We start from the raw sequence: 19,818 nt of genomic DNA, 5'->3' as shown, positions 1-19,818 counted from the left end.
TTTTATTTCTTTCCTTCACAACAAAAATGCAGTTTCCCATTTTAACGGTAAAATGCAGGGGTGGCCAGATGATTAGGAAACCAGGAAAGCAGAATGCTTCACATAGAATTATAAAATTTCCACGATATTCAGACTTTGCCTTTTTTCCCTTTTAAATATTGATCATTTGTTTCGTGAGGACTCTTAAAAAGTATTCAAATTAAACAAGGAAATTAAAATCAGTCTTTGACTGGTTACAGCTGGTAGACATGCAGCAAGGGGGTTTCAAGTAGACATGGCTTTTGTTTTATGGGGACACTAAACATGCCAAAAAATGTTGAAAATTACTGTTATATATAAAATAATTGTTCCAATAAACCATCTTCATTTTGTAAATCATTGTAACAAAAGCTCTCGTCTTATAAAAGCTTAAAATTCCTTAGAACAGTGTACTCATATCATTGTCTAACTGTGCTGACTTCAAATAAATTGCAAAAAAAACTGTTCATTGTGACTGAAAAACGTTAGATGGCAGCAGTGCGCCCCTAATCTCTCAGTTTAGGTGAGTGGAGCCCCCAAAGCCCACGGGTGAAATGTGATGCTTTGCGCCTCAAGACCATCCGCGTCTCTCCGTGACCGCGTTACCAGTGTGAGTGTTGCAGAAAGAAAACACTCGTTCCGGTTATGTACCTTTCACATTAAAACTTGCTGACCTTCAACACTTGTAACAGCACTTCAACCAGCAGGGATGTTTTAATTTTGAGTAAAATTTTTCGTATTTCCGGTCTTATCCTGGCTACCTCTTGTTAACTTGACGCTAGTGACCGCATTTATCTCCACGACAGGGGAGCCTGCGAGCAACAACTTTCCTGACACAGAATGGAGAGAAGCTGACGCACCGTTATTTACCGGACCGTTAACTTTCCTCCTCAAGCTTTTCCTTATGCCATCACAGCGTTCATGCTGCGCTAGACCAGGAAAAAATAACTGAAAGTTAGTGCTGTTACAGTTTGAACACTGAAGAGCTGACAATTCCTACTTTTTGTTTTTTCCCTCTTCTTCTTCTTCTTCTTTTTGAACACTTTAACCGCGTTATTACGCATGGTGCGCAAAGGGATGGCTCCTCTTCGCAGACACAAAACGGGAGTACAAAATGTTTTTTATGTCTATCTCTCTATTTCAGTGGCTTATTGTTACAATATAGACTTAGAACATCCTTTGGTGTTCCGCGGACCAAATTCTAGTTTTTTTGGCTATTCTGTGCTGGAGCATTATCATGACAACACACGCTGGTGAGTCCCATGTTTTAGTGTTCCTGGAAATGCTCTTATTTTTGGTCAATGATGCAATGAATTTGTACTTTTCAAGCAAATGTTGAGGGAGTCTCTAGATCTTAGGCTGCATCCACACCCAATGAATACAAAACAATAATGCTTATTATTCCTCATAAAAAAAAAAAAAGCCATTTCTGTTTGTAGTGTAACTTTTTCTGCTGGCAAAAGATTTTTTTCATTTAAAAGTTTCACTAGCACAGATTAATGATAGTGTAAAGTGTTTGTCCCATCATTTCCCCTCTCCTCATGTCTGCAGGGTAATAGTAGGTGCTCCAAGGGCAAACTCTACCTACAGCAGCTCTGTGCACTCTCCTGGAGCTGTATATAAGTGTCGAGTTCACAGCAACCCAGAGCACCGCTGCACGGAGATGGATCTGGGAAGAGGTCAGTCACCACTGCCTGCAGCATAAATATAAGAGCATATAATGACATACAGTCAGGGCAACACATGCACACACACACACACACACACACACACACACACACACACACACACACACACAACTTGAACAGTTCAGAAATTAACATTCATCTCACAGAAAAGTTCACTATCTGCAGTCCACACACACACTGGGCTTTCCTGCAGCTTTTCCTTGTCCACTCTTTGCCTAGTCTTGCATTGCCAGATATCTCCACAGCGCTTGCCTAAACTCCCCCAAGCATCTGTTTTGTTTTATCAGAATAATGCAGCCTTATACTGCTCTTTACAGTGCGGCAGTGTTTTTTTTTAACCTGCTATATGGAGACATGCAAAAGACAAGAGGGTTCTGTGTGCAGAGGTCCATAAATATTTTTGATAAGTGTGATTTATACAGTACTTCTGCTAATATTTTCCAAGCATGTGAGCCAATAAGTTGAGCTTCAGCCCCCCCAGCCTCTGCTCTGTTCTTGTGGTCAAGAAAGCCGGTGCAGCAGGCATGGCTTTAATGTTAACCCTGTGCTCAGTCAATGTGTCACCAAAAAAAACATACATTATCAGTGAGCGTGTGCTGCTTGGTGCTTAGTGAGCCACATGGACCAGAGGAGCTGAACTCTGACGGGCCTCTGGGAGCACACAACACACTGACACAGAGAAACACTCACAGCTACATGCCATTGTGCTGAATCAATTGTCTGCTGGGAGAAAGAGAATACAACTTTGGTAAGGGGGCCAACTTAGGAAACTAGTAATCTATATTTATTTATAATTTAGTAGAGCTGAACTCTTAAAAAGATCATTTGTCCTAGAAATTTAAAAGTGCCATTGTCTTTTATTTACCATTGGCTTTATTCTCCTAACCATGCACATTTATGTTAATTTAAGGTTCACTGGATGTATCAGTTTATGAAGATTTATGGTCTTCATAAACTGGTTCCGGGGTTCAAAGTCAGTACTGTTAATAGCATTACAGAGCAGTATAAGACACACATCAGTAAATCGTACTGTAAGTTATTTGGATTTTTATATGTGCACTTTTGACATTAGATGACATTTCCTTGGGCTCAAGGAAATTATGATGGGCATTCGTCCTTGTTTCCTACTGTTTTAATAACCAAACAATTATTTGATTAATTGAGAAAATAATTGGCAAGTTTTTATTTAAATTTATTTAATTTGCAGCCCAAAATAGATCCTCAAAAAAACATATTTGTTGTTATGTGTTTATGTAAATAATGAAATATCAGCCAATATATTGTCATCAGACTTACGGTCAAATATCAATATAGTTATCAACCTCAAAATATAGCTTTTCAAACTGTAAACTGTGTAAACATCCCTCGCACATTCAGAAAAAATAAAGACTAAAAACCAGAACTGAAATAGCTGTCAATGGCTGATAAGTAACAAGTTACTTGCTCTAAGACATCCTCCGTCCTGATGACTCAACATTTGCAAACTGCTCCCATTGTCTTTCAGGAAACAAGCCGAGAGAGTCGTGTGGGAAGACTTGCCAAGGAGACAGGGATGATGAGTGGATGGGGGTCAGTCTGGCCCGCCAGGACAGAGCCAACGGCCAAATACTGGTGAGTTCAGGGTATAATGCCACAGTCCCCTCACCAAATTGTTTAATGCAAAACATGTACACTCGTTAAAAAAGACCTGATTATACCGACATCATTGTTACTAATGTCTTACCATGAACCACACTGTTAAACCACAGCTGGTCTGGACATTACAACCTTCCTTTAACAAAAAGGCCTTTCCTCCCATTCTGCGTTACATGCTCACAATCTTGTTTTGCATATTCAAAGCTGTACAGGGTAACAACTAAAAGTTAGACAGATTTGGAAACTGCTAGGTGGTTACATAATACTGTGAAACATCTACCTCGTGTTTGGAGCTGGAAGAGTCAGTGGAACAGGGTTTGTCCAAAGTAGATTACTGTTTATAAAAAGTGAGAAATGGATTTAAAAAACACAGAAGACTAACTGGTGCTAATCCCAAAGGTGCTTGGCTGGGTATTTGCACCAAGATCAGAGGGCAGCTGGCAGAGTTTGTTTAGGCTTCAGCCGCTCTGCGGTGGTCCTGTCCAAGGGCAGCCTTTCATTAAATGTTAACCCCCGTCTCCTGCGGTGGCTAGCGAGGAAACCAGGAGCCTTGCTGGACAGTTTGAAGGCGACTGGTGGACCGGGCAGCTCTTGACACACTCATAACAGGTGTATGTTGGAATACCTGTCGCTGGTTGACCTCTTATGGGAGTCAAACAAATCACAAGAATTCCTACTTATACAGACGTCCAAATAACTGTTGTATACTGCCATTTTAAAACACCATTCCTTTCAATATGTTTGTCTTTGGTCCATTATTTTATACCTCAGTGGAATGTATTGGCATGATTTTCAAATCAACTTTGATGAGTTCTTGACGTTCAGTCTTGGGAATTTGAGTGTAGTGTTGTATAACAAGTTTTTATCTGCATACTCTAGACACTTGGCTAGAATAAGTGGTGGATTTCCAGAGCCACGTGTTGCCGTGCCTCTCTTTTTTGTATCTAATCTGAATGGACTTAAGTTTCAGTGCAACAGGAGGGAAATGGCTGTTTGGCAGATGTGTTTGGTAGTGATTTCATCTGCGCTTTCAGTGAAGGCCTTGTTTGTGACCAGTGAGTCCTTTAACTGAACAGGAACATGACAACAGCACAGACTCCAACCATAAAAGCCTTCTTTACTGCTTCGAAATAACTTGTCAGCTGCTGCAAGAAAGCTCCGTTTGCTGTGTTAATGTCAGCTGATTGATATTTTTTCTTTTAAAATCTGCTTCTACTCAAGAGGGAGAGTTGCTACTACATGCTGGTATTGCTACTACTGTTGTCCAAGCCATCCTTTGAAACACAAGTGTTTCTCAACATAGCACCTTGCTTCCAAGTCCAGTCATCTGATGCTCTGTGTGCGCCCACAATCTGCCCAGCTCTTATTCATTTAGATTGGCTGTGTGCGTGCGTGCGTGGGGGAGTAAAACAGTGCAAGGGGAAATCAAGTGAACTTTGTCTGCACAGAGGCGTCCAGACTCCAGATCTGTTCCCAGAGCTGCAGGAGCCCCACCACCATCTCCCCCAGCCCCCCCAGGGTACTACATTATTACCACATCTTACACATTTATGTGGCCTGATTCGTGCAGAGTTTGAATTTGAGTCTATATTATCCTGTTTGTTTATCGATCTGTGGAATGTTTTATTTTATAGAACACAGCGGCAAAATATTATTTTGAGAATTACTCGCTGTCAGTTTTCAGAAATGTACCCTATTTCAGCAGCAGCATAATAAAGTAGGAGTTTGTTCTCTGTCTTTTGATCCGCTGTCTGAACCTTTGCCTTCTCTAGCTGCCTGTAAGGCCCGGAGGAGCTCTTTTGAAATTAAAACTTTTAAAACACAAATGTTGATGTGGACATTTTTCTTGCTGCACATTAAATGCTGCTTAGGTAACACATATCTCATGCTGCAGCTGAGATATTCACACCACAAACCGTGGCTGTTATGGTCGGGGTTATGGATGATGGGCTTTAATTCCCCCTCTTATTGACGATCATTTAACAGCCGCAGAGACGCACTGACTCCAGCCCAGTGAGGAAAGAGCTGAAACCATCAGCGTGGTCGAGGAACGCCTGCCTGCAGTCTGAAGTGTTAGTGTTTACAGCATGAACATTTGTCTAAATTTGTTTTCCGTTCATGCTTTTCTCTCGCAGGCCTGTGCTCACCGCTGGAAAAACGTGTACTACGACTCAGAGCATATCCTTCCACATGGATACTGCTCCATCATTCCTCCCACTCTTCAGGGCAGGACAAAGCCGCTCATCCCTTGTTATGAAGGTACAGTAGAGGCACAAATCAAATGCAGATTTTTCTTCATTTTAACCCATATTAACCTTCCACAGGCCGACATAGACACTAGACTGAAAAGATCAAACGCATTGCTGGGGTTGAGAAATGTTATTGGTTTAGTCCAGTGTCTCCCAACCCATTTGCCTCTTGACCCTTTAAAATCAAGCAAAGACCCAGGTTATGGCCTCACTGTGGACAAGAGTTGTGAGCAGTTCATGTGTAATCTTTCTTCTCACATTGATTTTTAAAAGCCTGAAGATTTATTTCATAAGAAAAAAAAGAAGAAATTGGTCTGTTTATCCTCTTTTGTGGTTACATTTTATCATGGCACGTGGTCTCTGTAGCCAGCACCATCATCTGCTTCTGGCCTCTGATTGGTGTCCTGGCACTGAAGACTAGTAGCAGGAGAGCCTTGAAGTACGATCTCTCGTCCTCAGTCCAACACGAGTACTTTGGCAAGAGCCTACTATTGAAGGGTTTGTTAAGCCAAAGCTATAAGATAATGGAAGTAGAGAGTTTGAATTCCCTGTGCGCCTTTTGACAAAAACACGTCAAAAACACATTTTGACGGAGGTGTTATCAGGTGCTTTTTAGGAAAGATTTGCTTGCAAGGTTGAAAAATCTGATTTTGTTATGATTGTAGTAAATCAAATCCATTTGTGCTGTGGGTTGTTTTCCTCTTCAACACTAAAAATCAAGTTCCATTTAAAAATTAATGTACTGTGTAAGATTTGAAGCTGACTCATGCAAATGTGTTCTTCATATATTTTGATATGTGACTCAGAGCTATTTATCAAAGCCTGTTTTATACATTAATTGTGCTCCCAGTTCAGGATTTCACTTCCTTCCGTAACACGTTGCCAACAGTTGTGGAGAAGCCAGACAGACTTTGCATGGGACCGTATTTACAGTGCATTTTGTGCCAATCCAAGCTCAGTATTTTTGTAACCTGAGAGCACTGTGTCCCCTTCTCCAAGTAAGAGGTCTTCTTGTTGAATGTGGTGTTGCACCCCAGTCTGCTTTGTGGCCCCCCAGACTCCTCGTGGATGGGACTGGGACTTTGACTAGCTCCATATGGAATGCAGGAAAAACTCCAGTAAACGCTGGCTCAAGCACACAGTGAAATAATTTGTGGTTTGTTTTTTCTTACAGACTATAAGCAAAAGTATGGGGAAGAGCACGGCTCGTGCCAAGCTGGGATAGCGGGAGTTTTTACGGAGGTCAGTAACAGTGCTTGTTCATCTTCTTAATCCATGTAATGCTCTCTCTTTCTGAGTCTAACATAGATATAGTTGTTTGTTGTCATCCAAACTCTGTTGTCTGGACACTCATGGAGCTTCATCAATCAATTCACTGTTTGGTAAAGTGAGTGAGCAGTTGAAACAGATCTTCAAATGTAATTCTGTATCTATTTACATTCTTAGCATGTTACATATACCAATATTCTATTGGTATTATGTAACATGATAAGAATGCATTAGTTACCTTCCTTACTGTCTCTTTTTCTTGGCTGTGGCTGTGTCTGAGGAGGTAGAGCAGGTAGTCCATTATTCACAAGGTTGGCGCTTTGATACCGGCTCCTCCTTTTTTTTTGTTTTCGCCATGTAGCTGTCACACACCCAGGTAGTAGTAGGCCCAGACCCAGGTGGAGGAGGCAGGGAGTCCTGCTCAGCCTGCTGGGGAAGATGCTCATATAGCCTACAGCATGCTTATTTTACACTTGTTTTCAAACATCACCTCTTCACCAGAGGCAATTTCAAAGCTTGCAAAGAAAATCTATGATCTATGAAAATCCCCTCTCTGCTGTTTGGATGAATCCATGTAGCTACAGGTTTATGAAACAAAAGGACTCTCTCTATCATTTTCTGACTGTATAGGAGTCTTCGTTTTGCAGTGGTACATTTAAGGTTGAACACACTCAACTCTGTTTAGTACAATTGCAGTTTCACTAAAATATGAATATGGAGTAAACATCAAAGACATTTTCATTGACTTCTGCATTCATGGGGCCCTCGGTAGTGAAGTATACATTTTACATATATACTGTTAAAAACAGCTTTCACCTTCCTGTCTGCCGTTCCTGTCTGCTCCCAATCATTCTTAGCTTCCCAGCCAGCGGCATTTAATTGCTTGTGTGTTGTTGTGGCATCATTTAAAGGTGTTTTGTTAGAATTCTCATTTGGGGCTATCCTTTAGTTCTGTAGTTTTGTTAACTGAAAAGCGCTGCCTCCAAAATATTTTTTGTTCATTAGCTATGATTGCATTAAGCAAAATGGAGAAGGGCCTCACATTGGTCTTTGCCTGGGGCCTCCAAATCACTGAAACTGCCCCTGATGGAGGCTCCGACACCATCCACCACTATCAGTGTGTGTGTGTGTGTGTGTGTGTGTGTGTGTGTGTGTGTGTGTGTGTGTGAGTGAATGAGAGGCAAATTGTAAAGTGCTTTATCCAGTAAGATAGAGAAGGGCTTTAAATGCAGTCCATTTACCCTTTTTTCTTATCAGGCGACTCGTTTTCTCACTTGATTGTGTGTATGATTTCCGTTACCATTACCAAATGCCTCAAGTTTCATCAAACCTTTTCTTCCTCACTCTTTGTTGACTTTACTCTCTGGTAAATAGTTAGCAGAGACCTTATATATGGGACTGTTGTTTAAGATGCCAAATGGTGTGAACAATTCTGCAGTCAGATATACACAAGTATTTGTATCAAAGCAGCGGCTGATAACTGTTACCTCATGTTTCCATAGGAAGATACCGAAGGCTGCAGCAGCCTCACTTCCACAAGATAAAACGTTTATGAGAATTAACGTATGACATCATCCTTGGTTTCACAATACCTTTTTGTGTCTCCCACACACTTGTCTGTAAGCAGTCTAGAAAGGTGAAGTTGGTGCAGTGAGCAGAAGTGGTGAGAGGATGAACAAATAAACTTAACGTATGAATGAATTTGAGCAAAAATATAGTTAGACAGGAGAAAATGTGCATATGAGGAATGCATTGAAATGTGAAAATGTAAATTGGACCAGTTTAGACATTTTTTTTATATACATTAGCAATATAATTCTTTCCTGATGTTGCCCGTGAGCAGAATGTTCTGCAAAGGTCCTTTTCAAGTCTTGAATTACAGTTATGCTCAATTTGGGACATACAGTAAAGTACAGTGGACTGTAAGTGTCTTAAATATGTGTCCTCTGAGCACAGCTGTGTCCTCAGGGTGGAACTAGTCTCACTGGTGAAAAATTTGAGTATTTCTTTATTTTCCCTATGCTAAATAACATTATTTTAGCTTTCTAGTTTCTAGCTTTCTAGCACCCCTGGTGCTGATCTCAAGCAACTCTACTGGAGCTGCAAACAACTAATCGATCAATCAACAGGAAATGATTGTTTTAAACATCGATTAATTATTAAATTTGGAAACTCTTCTCTGTTTTATATCCTTGTAAACTGAATATATATTTGGGGTTTGGACTGTTGGTCAGACAAAACAAGACATTTGGAGATCTAAAGTCCCCTTGGGCTGTGGGAAACTGTGATGGAAATTTTTCACTGTTTTCTGACATTTAGAAGATCAAGTGATTAATCGATAAAGAACATAACGATCAGTAGCATACATGGCTTTGCTGTTAAAAATGGTTTTCCGTTCAAAGATACTAAAATGGGATCGTTTCACATGATATGCCTGCTAACCTGTTGAACATTTCACTACAGATTCTTTGACTTGTGTTTCAAGAGCCTTTGAAAATGTTGTTCACCACTATTATTATTACAGCAGTGCATTTTTGGTATTAGTTTCATTATGTGTCCCCCCCCCCCCGAGGAAAAAACACAATATATAAGATGAAAAGAACTGCGCAGGTGAGGAGCTTGAAAGCGGAACCACGTCAAATGTTTGTGTATGTACGATTTTTTAGTCCGCACATCATGTGAAAGCTGTAAATAACACTAGAGAGAAGACTTTCGGCTTAAGGAAAGAAAATATTCTAATAACGTTGGATTCAACAATGAACCTGTTGTTTTAAATCCAAAGAAACCCACTTCTTTCACAGACTGAGGATGTCAGTGTTGATCTGTTAAAGCATTTGAACAATCACCCTGCCTTGAAAGAATGTGAGGAATTCAAAGAAAAGATGTCCAACTGTTAAACCTTATCCTTGTCTGAACCAGATATGCCCAGATGTTTGACATCACAGCATAGTGGATAGATACTGCTGAGTAGGGAATTTACTGTGTTGTTCAGTTTGTTTAAGTTCTCAGGGGTGACTACACACCCTCTGAGACACATGACATAGTGTCAGGTTTGACTCAAATCAGTAGTGAAAATCAGGACTCTGAGCAATAATACAACACTTTTAGTGCAGCCGAAACAGATCATCTTAATTGTCGTGCTCTGGTCCCTTTAATAGATGTGGAGCATCACAACAAAAAGCAGTGAACAACTCATTTTACAGCTGTCAACTTTGCTTGGGCTCTGAATTCCTGGTCACATCAAAGGAGGCACTTTCAGCCTGCATGCCATCTGGCTGTGTGGTTAAGAGCAGATAGCACAAACCAGTCTGTGGCCATTGGTTAACCAGACGTTCACCCAGAAGTGTTTTTCTTTTTTCTTTCCTTTTCTTCAGCAGGCCATAACAGTGCAGATAAAAGGTGAATCACAGCCCTCTGAATGAATGTGTTTTTTTTTCTTTTCATTTTCAGGAGCTGGTGGTGATGGGGGCACCGGGGTCATACTACTGGACTGGGACAGTCAAGGTGTACAACCTGACTTCTGACTCTTTTTACAACCTGAACAAAGAAGACGTAGACTCACACAGATACAGCTACCTTGGTGAGAGCCTGGTAATGAGGATGATTGTGCTGAATGTTAAAAAAAATATATAAGAAAGAAATGCGGTGTAACTGATTATTGTCCGTGTCTCCAGGTTATGCTGTGACTGCTGGACACTTCTCCTCTCCTAATGTGATAGACATAGCTGCAGGGGCGCCTCAGCACAGCGGCAGTGGAAAAGTAGGGACTTCTTCTTTTGTCTTATTTCCAGCTGTTTAGTTGAAGTCCTCTTGTGTTGCTTGCTACACTGATTCTTTTTCTCTCGCACAGGTTTACATTTTCAAAATCGATGGTGTGTCTTTGGTGAAGAGTTTTCAGGCCTCAGGGAAAATGGTATGAGTTTGGATGTGGTCTTATATTCTTCCAGAGGTCTCTGACAGTCCTGTTTTTAATCATTACAAAGCACATATATTGAATTGAGGCTATTGCTATATATATATATATATATATATATATATATATATATATATATATATATATATATATATATACAACCATATTTTATATATAACCTATATGTAGTTGATTCTTGCAATGAGTTGCAGGCACGCTACGCTGATTGCTTTGTTGTCAGAACTGCACTGTTTACCTCTGCCTTAAGTGTTAGCGTAGGCAATTTAAAGAAAGAACACAGCTGCCAGAAACCAGGTAGCTAATGCTTTTCATTCCGAGTAAATAAAGACATAAGTTATGTAAATATTCCTTTAATGTTGGTATAGATATAAAAAGGGAAATAAATCCAGTCAGAGCGTGAAAGCATGTCAATGGTATGAACTGAAGAAGAAGTGTCTGTGATCTGACCCATTGCTCTGTGGCTCGGCTTGGTTCCAGATGGGCTCTTACTTTGGCTCCTCATTGTGTGCAGTTGATCTGAACCAGGACGGCCTGTCGGACCTGCTGGTGGGGGCACCCATGCACAGCCAGCTCCGGGATGAGGGCCAGGTGTCTGTGTACCTCAGCAAGGGCAATGTGAGTGGGATCCCCGGGTCAGTGGGAACATGAGAACATAAATTGCAGATTTATGTCCGCACACTGTCTTCAGACGTTTCTATACTGCTAGTATTGTCTGCAGTGTCGATTTTTTTAGTTTGGCCCATGTTTGATTTCTTTCTGACCATGTTTGTTATCATGATAGCAGAATAAAACAGTGGAGCATTGTGAGAAGTTATTTAACTGGCCGAGACTAGAGCTTCTGTTTGTACATTTTGTATTTAAGAGTTATTGCGGGGATGTTGCCTGTCTGTTGTTAAATTGTTTGGATAAAAGCCAACTAACTGCAGCCGTGGCCAAATCATTTTTATCTGAGAGCTGCAATAATTTCACTGCAGCAATATACTGTAGGACCTTTCTTTATTCTTCTGCCAGCTCATTATATAAACTGGTATCTTGCCTGCTTCTGTTGTCAGGGGGTGATGGAGGAGGGAGGTGTTTTGACTGGTGACAATGCTTTCAATGCACACTTTGGAGAATGCATTGCCGCAATCGGAGACATAGATGACGATGGATATCAAGGTCAGTACAAAGTATTGTAATAACACTTTAGAAACTGCCTTCTTGATTTTTAATATACACATTTTTCTATGTTAACAAAACAGAGTCCACTCAACATCCACTAACTTGCTTGTTCTGGACCTTTTGCCTGTATCACATAGTCTTCCTGATGAGGTTTACTCAGTAGATGTTCTAATGTTGGATTATTCTTTTTTTTTGTTGGGGGGGCTTTTCCCTTTATTTGAAAGTGAATAGACATGAAAGGGGGAGAGAGATGGGGGATGACATGCAGCAAAGGGCAGCAGGTCGGATTCGAACCCTGCGTCGACTCAGCCAACATGGGGCGAACGCTCTTACTGGGTGAGCAAGAGGCCACCCCATGTTGGATTATTCTTAGCACATTTAGGACTTCTCAACCATGTTAGCTTATATATTTTATTATATAGTTATATTCTATATATATTCTACATATATTTTTTTATTATAAATAATATATATATATATATATATATATATATATATATATATATATATAGTTTGTTTAATAAAGTATTTCATATGTTTTAAAAGAGACAGTAAACATTCTGTATTTTGCCAATGGGAAGAAAAAGAAATACTTAAATAGTGGTACCCAACCTGTGGGTCGGGATTCCTTCAGTGGGTCACAACATAAATCAGAGGGGTCGGAGGTGATTCATTTGATAATAAAAACCTAACCTCTTTGAGCTGGAATCAGTAATTCAGTAACACAACCTGAGAAGTTTAATAGACATCTGAAACCTGTGACAAGGGGTCACAGTAAGGCATTCATTTCCATTAAGGGGTCAAAATGTTTAGGAACCGCTGACATACAGGACCACACTGGAGTTTTAACAACATTATTTAGTATTGTAAAGTTGTGTTGACCATTTTTACAACCTTGCAGGCAGCCACTGGTCTAAATTTATTTCAATATGTCGTGAAACTTGCTGCAACTTAAAACCAGCTTGTCAGTTAATTATTGTTGTGTAGTGATACCTTAAGAGTGCTTAAAAGTGCTTCTTGTTAATCAGCTGCAATACAAAACAAAACAAAGGTCAAATTAATTTCTTCTTGTGTCTCAGAGAGTCCTTGAATGCACTAAAAAGGAGGTCTTTAAATTCAAAACTACTGGTATTGTCCTTTAACCACTAAACCATCTGTGGGCATGTAAACCGTTTGCAACACTGGGGCCACTGGTGAGAGGTCAGAACTCAGATGGGGTCGTGTTTTTATATGTATAAGTCTTGTAAGGCTCCTCCAGTGGTTTATGAATCCATATCAAGGCAATGGCAAACACTTTTCAGTAGCATTCATTTATATTAGTATGACGTCCTGTAGTCATGCAACAAAGCTATTTCCTCTGTCATCTGGTAATTAATAAAGTCACACAGTTTATGTTTCCCACACTCGCCCATATTCAAATGATGGCTGGTTGAGATTCCCAGTAGGTGCAACAAAACCCATCATTTTCACAGACATTTTGTTTGGATTACCCTGCGGCGAAGGGGGATCTTTAGAAAATATTGCCCTCTCTCACCCTTGTGTGCACAGAGTCATCCAGATACACAGACATGCATTTACGCTGTCTGTTTTCCTGGCACTTGCATTGGCTTAGCTTTGAGGGCTCGACTTGGCGTCCGTCTCACACTCGAGGCTGGGAGCTGCTGCCCGTTTTCATCTCCGTGTGATATATGCCTCGAAGCTTGCAGCCTGGCACAAAGTGTGTGTGTGTGTGTGTGTGTGTGTGTGTGCGGAGAAAGATGGCAGCTGGGACGCATAACTCATCTTGTAATTCGTCACTCTCGGAGTGTCGAAAGAGCCAGACTTGCACTGACTGACATTCTATTATTTACAACCAAAGTGCTACTATTTAATTTGAAAGAACTACTGTAGAAACCAGAATACATTTGGTTTCACTAAGAACAAATGACTTGTTTAATTCTACCTCTACATAATGAGTTTATTATTGTGCTATTTACTAAAAGAAAGTGCCATTCATTTACCATTTCTGCTTTGGTATGCTGCACCACATGGCATGGAAGTGTTTTGGTTTATAAAAAGAAAGTTTATATATGGACCTTCTGTGGAAATGGGATAAGGAGACATTATTTCAGTGCTCTTGCCAGCACTTTATGGTCTTGTTTCCATTCTCTCAGAGGTCGCACAAGTTTTTATGGTTACTAACAACACTTAATTGTCTATTAAGACTCTTACCATAACAGCTTGTTTCCCAGGATTAATGAAAGCTTTGTGCACATTCACAAACACACTACATACTCATTCATTTAAATGCCAACTTTTCACAGAAACGCTTTTTGTTCTCTATTTGCCTCTTCAGATGTAGCCATTGGAGCACCAAAAGAGGATGACTATGGAGGAGCCATTTATATCTACCATGGGGATGCCACAGGAATCATCAGCAAATACTCCATGGTAACAACTCTTCCTAGTGTCACAGAACATGCCAATATCATGTAGTTTTATTTTTTTAACATAAACAAAAGAATATCTTCATGTGATTTTCTTTTTCCTCATCTCTAGTTGTAGCTTCTGTCTGTAGCTTCACCAATGCATGCTACATTTTGATGAAACCCATGTGTTCACCTTGTGTATCGAGTTGTTGAAATAGCTGACTAATGTGATGTGAATGTTATGTAGCCTCAGGAATACACGGAAGACCCACGTAGCTCTGAATGAGGAGCAAGCAGTTCTTCATGGGATCTCATTTATTAGTTACTACAAAGTATTTCAATGTTAAAAATCACCTTTTTTAAGATAAAAAGATTTAGAACCTGGAGGTGACTAGCTTAGCTTATCTTATTTTAGCATAAAGAATGGGTGAAACAGCTAGTCTCTGTCCAAAGCTAAAAAATAATCCACCTACCAGCATCTCCAAAGCTCACTTATTAACACAATTTATTTTGTTTATTTAATCCATTCAAAAACTTCAGCTATGAAAAAACAAACACAGACAGAAAACAAATCATACAATGTGCTCTTTTTTCCATGTTGGCTCACATGGGTTATTTGAAGGCTGGTATCATCTGTTACAGAAACTGTCTGGGCGCAGTATAAACCCTGGTCTGCAGATGTTTGGCCAGTCAATCTCAGGCAATGTGGACATGGATGGCAATGGTTACGCAGGTACGGTCATACCAAACTAAATGAAGGCTTAACCACACCAGGAACATAAAATGAAAAAAATCAAATAGCAAAGGATGAGGTTATGAGATATTTGTTTTTTACGCCCTTATGGTTTTTGACTTTCATTCTCATGCACAACAGTGCAAAGACTCGTGATAGAGGCATCTTGTTTACTGCATTCCACAGCTGACATTTAGACTTAGCCAGCATGACAGTTAAATACCTCTGTGCATTGTTTTGGATTTGCAGGTGTAATGAGTGCTGTCAGCAGATGTTGCATTCATTTCATACCCTCTGTATGGCTTTCCAAATCAATAATGTGTATGTTTTTGATGCAGATGTCACTATTGGAGCTTTCATGTCAGATAGCGTGGTGCTGCTGAGGTAAGTAACCGGATCATTCTCTGTGACACTGCACTATTTCTTTCTACTTCTGAGTTGTGTTAATGTCCAGTCTCTCCCACACTGTGTTCCTGTGTCGGTCGATGTGGTTGTAGGACCCGGCCTGTCATTACCGTGGATGTCTCCATCTTCCTGCCCGTCTCCATCAACATATCTGTGCCGCAGTGCCACGAGGGCCACCAGAACCTAAATTGCTTCAACGTCACTGTCTGTATGCGCTTCCGGGGAAGACAGCTGCCTGGACACATAGGTGAGGACAAATCCTGACAAAAGAAACTTTACAAAAGTTGTCAGTCCACTCTGAAAGGGACACTAAACTACCTGTGACTGATATTACATGCACACATCACTGAAACAAAAACATATTTCCACAATACCAAAGAGTAAGCTAGTAGAGAATGAATTAAAAAAAAACCCATATCTATCACTGAGTTGCAGTATGCAGAATACTTGAATCATATTTCAGTTTTTGTGGTTTAAAGGAATCGTTCAATATATTGGGAAATTTGCTTATTAGCTTTCTTGAGAGTTACAAGATTGACACTACTCGTGTCCGTGTGCCAAGTATGGAGCTGGAACCAGGAGGCGCTTAGCTTAGCATAAAGACTTGAAGCAGTGGGAAACAGCTAGCCTGGCTCTCTCCAAAGTAGGTATTTCTTGGTGACCAGCGTTCAGGTACAGTGACTTGAGTCTTGACGTTGCTGTAAATTCTGAAAATGAATGTCAAAAGCCATAAATCTCAGTCGTCATGTCTTGATCATATGGAGTATATTTTGGTCATTTTGTGTTGAGAGGGAGTGAAATTCATACCTTTCCTTGAACTTTTGATGGTCATTTAAATGGAGGAAATTTGTAAACATGATCATGCTGAACAATTCTCCCCATGCTCGGAGACGGTCGGTGTGGTTAGCCTTTGGCCTGCGTTTGGCTGATGGTTTACCCTTCAGCCTTTGCTAACTGGCTCTTGGGTGCGGTGCCTGTTGAGTGCTGAGGTGCAGTCCTGTTCCAGTGTTTGGGTGTGGTCATTCACGGCCACCCCAAGGGAGCAGGAACCCTGTCCTTACATAATGACTATGTCCTGGCTCACAGCAATAAAGCCTCTCTGTTTAGCCGTCTGGCTAACACCATGGAAAGTGTAGCACTATGTGTTTGGTGACTCCCTTAATGAAACCTTCCTTTACCTCCTCTGGAGTGAGCTCATGGCGTTCCCTCGGTTGGACGGAGGAAACAGTAGGCTTTGGTCTGACTGGGGTGTGTTTGCCACCCTTCCAACTGTTTTAACAGGGTGACACCCTCTTTAAGCAATTACTAGAGACTAGAGAGATTCGTTCATTCAGAGGAATGGATTTTAAATGGCCAGATGCCCATATATGGTTTTCTCGGAAATATTGGTAATGGCTGCTTCATGATTTCTTAATTCAAAAAAAGATTTGAAGTTGTTCTGTTTCCCAATGTCACTAAAGCCAGGAGTGGAACCAGCAGGAATGTTGTTATTGAAATGTTTTCATTCACAGTAATACCAGTTCAGCCCCTGCAGCTGGAAAATGACTTCCTTTTTTTGTTAATGCTTGTTAATTGTAAAATATCGGTACAAAAGGGACGTTTTAATATATAAATTAATTTTCAGCCAACATGTTTTACTTAGCTAACATCTTTGCTGGCTTGAGGATGAAAGATGTGTAAACAATCTGATCTAAATTCTCTGTCTAGTCTCTAGAAGATGAAATTGAAAGTCCTTATAGTTCAAAGCCAATGCTAAGTCAGTGTTCATCATAGTAGCAAACCAATATAGGCAATGACATTACTGAAATTAGCACTGTGTTCATTACACAACATGGAACAGAGGGCTCTTGTTAAGTTAAAGTGATATCAGATGATTTGACCAAGAAATGTCAAACATGTTCCTATGTTCCCTGCATACTTGAAGTGTTTCTTAAGATTATTTTAAGATAATCTAAAATAACTCAAATAACCATCACTGTCAGTTGAGGTTATGAGTAACGGTGTTTCTGCCTCTTCTCAGAGTTGCTGTATAACTTGACAGCTGATGTGGATAAGCGACAGAAGAGCCAGCCTTCCCGGGTCTACTTCACTCAAAGTGGATCTCAGATCAGCCAGATGAGCCAGCAGCTCAGCTTGGACATCAACAGGGAGCAGTGCCAGCGCTACACTGCCTACGTTAAGGTAAGGTTGGATTTTCTGGTCTTATTTAGTGCTGGCTGTGTTTGTGTTGGGTTGTCAATGTGCTGTTCATGTCCTCAGCTGATCTCTCGGCTGCTTTCACATAACTTTGAGCACTCTCACTCAGCAGTGCTGATGTATGATACAAGTTATTTGCACATGTCTGTTTGTCTTTCTTATCTGTTTATGTGGCTTTTGGTTGGAGCATCAAAGTCCGTACGTTTCCAGCTAAAATGTTTAGACAGATCAAAACAAGAGGAAATTAAAATGTCAGTATAAATGAAAGGCCATCACATACTGTAACTCATAGTGGTGTAAGAGCAGTGGCCGCTGCAGCTGAAGGCTATGCATCATCAGGCATCTGCTGGGTGGCTCTTTGTGTCACCCTGCTGGGTTAGGTTAAAGGTAACAAGCAGGCCCTTGATGGTTCGTAAAACCATGCTGCTCAAGTGTGCGTCTGCAGAAACTGACAGAAACAGGAAACAGAGTCCCCTTTGTCATCGCATAGTCCCTCCGTTGTGTTCCTCTGTGATTTAGCCGTGTAGCCTCAGAGAGGGTCCCCGTCCTGAGGGCAACTTTCATGTTTCACCTTCTCTAATGCGGAGGCCCACTGCAGGCCTGTAAATTTCACTGGCATTTTTAACTTTACTCTCCAGGCGCTTTCACCATGGGAGGCTAAGCTGCTGACTGAGGGGGGCTGTCATTACCACGCCTGCCTCTCTTCCTTCAACCATTCAGACTGTAATGAGTGTATATCACACAGAGCAGTTGCAGCAACAGTCTCCTTTATTCGTCCCAACATACACATCACAGTTATCAAGGTTTATTCGGTGATGTCTGGCATGTGTTGATCCAGGCTCTTCAGTAAACCTGAATAGAAGAATTTTGAATTTAATTTTCTCTTCTCTGCGTCAAAGTTTCAACACACAGAACATTAACAGCAGGGTAAGTCATGTGAAGTATTGTTTCTGCCCACAGTAAATCGGACATTTCAACACTTGAACCAAACATCTTCAGGTTTGTGGGTGGGCAAGTGAATTATCACTCAGTCGTAGCTGCCACATATCTGTGGCATCTCTCTAGCTGTGAGATAAACACACTTATACTTTAAGTGTAATGTTAGCGAGCAGTATTTTGCAATTTACGGCACTAATGTTGCTGGATGACATAACACTTTGATGTTGTTGAAGGAGTAGTTCTTTTTTGGGAAATGTTGTGGATTTACGAGGGGTCATGTGCCGAACCTTTTCTTGGCCGAGCACAGTAACTTCCTGAAGTCTGCAACTTGTCTTTTTTAATTTCAGTTTTTGTACAGTTTAAGCCAACAAGATATAATGTATTTTTTAGTGGCATTTAATGGGGCTAGGGATGTTTTTTACATTTTCGAACAAAACCAGGCTAGTTGTTTCCAGTCTTTATGCTAAGCTACGTTTACTGTCTCCTGGCTCCAGCTTATTAAAGGATACGAGAATGGTATCAACCTTCTCCAGCAAAAAAGTAAATTGTGAAGTGTGTTTTCGAAAATGTTGAACTATTACTTTAACACTCACAATATTTCAGTTTACAGATGACGCAGATAACATTACATATTTTGTCTGTAAGGGTATTTGGATTGGCTTGACTGAGGTGTGAAGTGTAGCATGGTTGCCACTCTAGCTGTGTGGATTATTATTATTTTTCTCTATATGTGGCCACAAATTCCACTTGCTCAGCAGCTAAAAGAAGAGGTGAGATTCCCAGAATTTCCAAAAGCTGAAAAGCCACACAGGACGGTAAAGGTGTGGTGCCCAAATTACAACTTCACCAAACTGTTTACAGGCTTAATGACCTTAGATATGTATGAAGAGTAAAGGGGACAAAGATTACGACCTAGCATGATAACCGTCTGCTATGAGTCTTCATCATCATACGGTACGTGTTTGTACTAGAAGAGCTAAACAATCACCATAATCAGAGGTGATCTGGCTCCGCTCTTAGATGGGACTAGTCTGCTAGCCTTGGAAAACCCTGACGAACTTCCAGCAAATTTGAGATTTTTTTGCAGCAAGTCAGTCTATCCAAATCGAGGCACCAATCACAACTGTTGAGTCGGGCTTTACACAATGACGATAGCGCAACGACAGCAAGCAGCTTTTTGTTT

At 40.6% G+C, this 19,818-nt stretch overlaps 1 protein-coding gene across 2 annotated transcripts in view; it reads left to right on the top strand.

Annotated features, from left to right (window-relative positions):
* The first annotated feature begins 800 nt into the window (after positions 1-800).
* Positions 801-19,818, top strand: part of itga9 (integrin, alpha 9) — a 49,939-nt gene continuing 30,921 nt past the window's right edge. Inside the window, exons 1-15 of one of the 2 annotated variants that reach the window (XM_078273232.1) lie at positions 801-1,271; positions 1,570-1,697; positions 3,211-3,317; positions 5,477-5,600; positions 6,765-6,832; positions 10,310-10,439; positions 10,534-10,619; positions 10,710-10,772; positions 11,271-11,408; positions 11,846-11,951; positions 14,290-14,384; positions 15,005-15,095; positions 15,434-15,479; positions 15,593-15,747; positions 17,521-17,681. In XM_078273232.1, coding sequence (XP_078129358.1) covers positions 1,081-1,271; positions 1,570-1,697; positions 3,211-3,317; positions 5,477-5,600; positions 6,765-6,832; positions 10,310-10,439; positions 10,534-10,619; positions 10,710-10,772; positions 11,271-11,408; positions 11,846-11,951; positions 14,290-14,384; positions 15,005-15,095; positions 15,434-15,479; positions 15,593-15,747; positions 17,521-17,681 — 1,689 coding nt within the window. In that variant the 5' untranslated portion in view covers positions 801-1,080. The remainder of the gene's footprint in view (positions 1,272-1,569; positions 1,698-3,210; positions 3,318-5,476; positions 5,601-6,764; positions 6,833-10,309; positions 10,440-10,533; positions 10,620-10,709; positions 10,773-11,270; positions 11,409-11,845; positions 11,952-14,289; positions 14,385-15,004; positions 15,096-15,433; positions 15,480-15,592; positions 15,748-17,520; positions 17,682-19,818) is intronic. The other variant, XM_078273231.1, reaches the window with a different exon arrangement.

Source organism: Sander vitreus, chromosome 17, assembly GCF_031162955.1.
Source record: "Sander vitreus isolate 19-12246 chromosome 17, sanVit1, whole genome shotgun sequence".
Classification (NCBI taxonomy): domain Eukaryota; kingdom Metazoa; phylum Chordata; class Actinopteri; order Perciformes; family Percidae; genus Sander; species Sander vitreus.
The sequence above is the reverse complement of the archived record's forward strand: the minus strand, read 5'-3'. Positions and strand labels throughout refer to the sequence as shown.